Raw genomic sequence first — 5000 nt, forward strand, 5'->3', positions numbered from 1 at the left:
GAGAGGGAGGAGAGGGAGGGAGGGGAATGAGGGAGGGGGAGGATGGAGAGAGAGTGAGGGAGGGAAGGAGAGAGAGGGAAGGAGGGAGGGAGGAGGGAGAGAGATAAGGAGGGAGGAGGAGGGAGGGAGGGAGAGAGAGCGAGAGGGAGGGAGGAGGGAGGAGGAGGATGGAGAGAGAGATGGGGAGGAGGAGAGAGAGGGAGGAAGGAGGAGGGAGGGAAGGAGGGAGGAGGGAGAGAGAGAAAGGGGAGGGAAGGAAGGAGGGAGGAGGAAGGAGGGAAAGAGAGAGGGAGAAGGAGGAGGATGAAGAGAGAGAAAGGGGGGAGGGAGGGAGGAGGAGGCAGAGAGAGAAAGGGGGGAGGGAGAGAGAGAAAGGGGGGAGGAGAGAGAGTGAGGAAGGAGGGAGGAGGAGGGAGAGAGAGGGAGGAGAGGGAGGGAAGGAGGAGGGGGAGGAGGGAGAGAGAGTGAGGGAGGGAAGGAGAGAGAGGGAAGGAAGGAGGGAGGAGGAGAGAGAGATAAGGAGGGAGGAGGAGGGAGGGAGGGAGAGAGAGCGAGAGGGAGGAGAGGGAGGGAGGGAGGAGGATGGAGAGAGAGATGGGGAGGAGGAGAGAGGGAGGAAAGGAGGAGGGAGAGAGAGGGGAGGAAGGAGGGAGGAGGGAGAGAGAGAAAGGGGAGGGAAGGAAGGAGGAGGGAGAGAGAGAGATAGGGAGGAGAGAGAGAGAGGGAGGAAAGGAGGAGGAGAGAGAGGGGGAGGGAAGGAGGGAGGAGGGAGAGAGAGAAAGGGGAGGGAAGGAAGGAGGAGGGAGAGAAGGATAGGGAGGAGAGAGAGAGAGAGGGGAAGGATGATGTACAGAGAGAGGGATGAGGAGGGAAAGAAGGAAGGAAGGAGGAGGAGGAGGGAGAGAGAGATAGAGGGAGGGAAGGAGGGAGGAGGAGGAGGGAGAGAGAGGGGGGAAGGAGAGGGAGGGCGTGGCTAACACTGATGCCGGGTCGCCTTTGGAGGCTGGAGAGAAAGAGACGGGGGACAGGTGGCATCTTACATCCTTGGATACAGAGAGGACTGCTCTGTAGACCGAACCTCTTACCCACAAAGCCCTCTGGGCCCACCAACTTCAAGGCATCTGGTCGGCCAGGATGGATGAGCTGCCGTGTGCCACGTCTGATGGAGGACTGGTGTGAACAAACACTGGTGTTCCCTAGACGGAGAGAGAGAGAGAGAGAGAGAGAGAGAGAGGGAGAGAGAGAGAGAGATAGGCAGAGAGGGAGAGGGAGAGAGAGATGGATATAGAGAGAGATAGAGAGGGAGAGAGGAGATAGAGAGATAGAGGAGGGATATATAGAGAGAGGGCAATATAGAGATAGGAGAGAGAGAGGGAGAGGGAGATATAGAGATAGGGAGAGAGAGGAGAGAGAGAAGAGAGAGAGAGAGAGAGAGAGAGAGTATGTTAGGATGATAAATACGGGCCAGTCCAAGAGAGAAGCTGAAATCCCGGCAGATGATGATGAGCCAATTGGGATCCAAAATAAATAAACAAATAAACTAATTGTATATTATTTATTATTATTTACTTTGCTTTATTTCTTTATTTATGGAACAGACTCTCAAAGGAACCAACAGTTGATTGTGTCAATTCATGTAGTAGCATGAGTATTCTCCTAAAGGGGAATTCCACCTAAATGTACTATTTTTTTGTAAGTTGTAATCCCCCCCCCCCCCCCCTTGTGTTGTTTTATCAGTGATGAGCTCTCAAAGTAAGTATAATGCTAATAATGATATGACATCATCAAAATGCATAGCCTGTGCTATACGTGCTCATAAAGAAATCAGTGGTATTCGTATTGGTAGTTGTGAGTATAAGGCCAGCCTGTTTGCTGATGACATATTATTAACACTAACAAATCCTAGCCATTCCATCTCTCAAGTGCTAAAGCTTATAGATACATTTGGTAAATGTTCGGGCTATAAAGTGAATTATAGTAAAAGTGAAGCTATAAAGTGAAGCTATTCCACTTAACAACCTAACTTTTCAATCACATCTGGGTTCTGCTCCTTTCAATTGGAAGCCAAAAGGAATTAAATACCTGGGAATTAAAATCCGATCTCCCATTGAAAAAATGGTTGAGTTAAATACATCTGACCTTTTAAAGAATATAAAGGAGGACATCAAAAGATGGACAGTCTTGCCTTTATCCCTTTGGGGCAGATCTGATATTATAAAAATGAATTTGTTACCAAGGCTAGCTTTTTGATGTCCTCTATACCTTTAAAGTTCCCTCCTAGTTGGTTCAAAGAAATAAACAAATTATTTTCTGGCTTCCTATGGAACAACAGAAAACCTAGAATCAGCCATAAAAACTTATAAAACCAAGAAATAGTGGAGGAATAGGACTACCAGATATCCACCAGTATTACATAGCATATAACTCAAGGTACCCCTTGCAGTGGGCTTACAATAGTGTGAGACAGATTGGCAGCTGGGAATGGCTTGAAGAACAAATTATAGAAGAACATAACAAAGATCTATCTCTTTCAATGTTGTGGTATAACCCAAAAATCACTCCCAGACTGGACAATCCGCTTTTAGAATTTTCATGTGAGATAGTGAAAATCTTACATAAACGCCTGACCTTTAGTGGATATTCCTTACCATCATGTCCATTATGGAAAAACCCTTTGCTCTCTGCAGGAGGTAAACTCCTTAAAAATAATGTATGGCAACAACATAATATAACACAGGTGGGCCAAGTGATCAAAAGGGGAAATATGATACCTTTTAATGAACTTAAAACACAGTTTGGGCTGAAAGACACAGAATTTTTATCTTATTTACAAATACAATCGGTTATTAAATCATTGTTGTCTAAAGGCATAGCTATAGGAACAAACGGAGTCATGGAAGAGACATTAAGGGGAATTACAGGCAGGAAAGGCATTGTTTCTGCAATGTATAAACTATCATATTCAACCACCCCTGATACCAATACCCAAACTAAAGTCCAATGGGAGCGAGACATGGGTATATCCATATCTGAAACACAATGGGAAGCAGCACTTAGGAATAGTACAAAAATATCAAAATGTGTTAGATATAAAATTATACAATTAAAGATACTACACAGGGCCTATATAACACCCTGTACATTGAATAAAATGAATCACACCCTACCCAAATTGTGCTGGCATGGGTGTGGAGTAGAGGGTACGCTCATGCACTTGCTGTGGCACTGCCCACTTGTTAGGAAATTTTGGTTGGACATTGCTGAGGACCTGTCAGTTACTCTCCAAATTGACATTAATCCTTGCCCTATAATGTGTATATTGGGTGTAAAAATGGACACTGCTCAAGCAAAGATTGTAAATAATACTGTAGCACTGGCTTTTCTAGCATGCAAACGGATTATTTTAATGAACTGGAAAGAACGCAAACCGAACTGCTTCAGTATGGAGAACTGGCGCAAGGACTTCATGGACTTGCTATCGATGGAACAGGCTGCTCTGTCTCTTCAAGAGAGTGATAGGCCCGATGGCCTTCAAGGTCCCCTGAACTTTATTAGATCACTATCTGGAATAAGTTTGTCTACTGAACCTTTGTAACGCTCTGCAACCCCCCCCCCCCCCCCTCGCCCCTTGTTGTTATTGTTATTATTATCATTTCTTGTCTTGTTTTGTCGTGTATGTATTGTCTTGTTTGAGAAAAATAAAAAAAAAACTTTAAATATCAAAAAAAAAATGCACTTCCTGAGATGGTTCAAAATAAAAAATGAATTATAATCATGCCATTATATCCATAAGAATATATACTGTATTTATTTTCGAATGTAGATGTTTAACACTTTCGGCGCCGGACCCGATGATAGTCGGGTTAACTCGCCGAACATTCGGCGCCAGACCCGAGTATAGTCGGGTTTTCGTTGTTATTTCTTTTATTCACTATTTCCATTCGTTATCCATCCAGGCAGCCTGTGTTACCATAGGGAATTAGTCTGAGATTGCAAAAGTCCAATACCGCCGCCTGGTGGTATGCGGCCGATGTTGCACCTCCTTTGAGACTCTGTGTATGGGGTTGTGCGTCGATGAAATTCCTCCGGGCGGGTTTTTCCTTGTCGGGCATGGTGAGCGCTTATAACGCATAGATTTAAAAGAATCAAACACTCCCGATTCATGTTCTTTGGTGGATTATGTTATGGACACGATCGACATCAATACTTGGAATGCCGATCAGATAATTGGAATATTCTTTTTGGGTTACATCATAGTCAAGGTAAGGGCTATATGGTATCAATCTTGCGTTGTTCCAATAATTCCTTCATTGCGATCGGAGGGTATGTGTGTAATGTACTGTGTAACGTATTCCGTTGGTGACGATCAAAGCATAAAAGACGACCCCCCACCACCCTTTCATGCATTCATGATGAAACATAATACCGATAATATAGAGTTGATTTTGAAATAGTAGCGTATACAGGCGAGAAACGGCACGGTTTTGAGTGAAATGCACGTATTGCTGCATAGCGTCGTTTTCTGGGATTAGACAGGATTACTCTAAAACTATACTCATATTCACCACGGTATAAAACGGGAATGTATGGATGGTTTTTAATTTTTTTTCACAAATTGAACGATAGATACTTGATGTCAAATGGGCAATAGTATTATATCCATAGCTATGATATATAATATAGTTTGAGCCCTGCAAACAGCGCCACCTATTCGTATACTTCAAAGCACTGGCATTTCAACAGTAACAGTAAACAGCGCCCTCTGGCGCTGAATGAGTTAATATAGGTATGGAAACGTGACCACGCCCAAAAATGGTCTTTCAACCTTCTCGGGCCAATTGCAGTTCGGCTGACGTCACCACATTGAGTTCTTAGCTCAAAACACGTAGCAGTATGACGACAGGGGGTGGGGGGTGGTGTGGTGTGGTGTGGTGTGGTGAGGGGGAGGGGGAGGTGTCCTGGTCCATTTTATAACTGTCACTCCCTCAACTTCACTCTTT

The 5000-nt window shown here is 44.7% G+C and overlaps 1 protein-coding gene across 1 annotated transcript in view; it reads right to left on the bottom strand.

Annotated features, from left to right (window-relative positions):
- The window catches only part of mthfd1a (methylenetetrahydrofolate dehydrogenase (NADP+ dependent) 1a, methenyltetrahydrofolate cyclohydrolase, formyltetrahydrofolate synthetase), an 82267-nt gene that overhangs the window by 30929 nt on the left and 46338 nt on the right, over positions 1-5000 (bottom strand). Inside the window, 2 exon segments of the mRNA XM_084315146.1 lie at positions 1086-1121; positions 1124-1196. Coding sequence (XP_084171272.1) covers positions 1086-1121; positions 1124-1196 — 109 coding nt within the window.

This window comes from Notolepis coatsorum (assembly GCF_963971535.1).
Source record: "Notolepis coatsorum genome assembly, chromosome: 5".
Taxonomy (NCBI): domain Eukaryota; kingdom Metazoa; phylum Chordata; class Actinopteri; order Aulopiformes; family Paralepididae; genus Notolepis; species Notolepis coatsorum.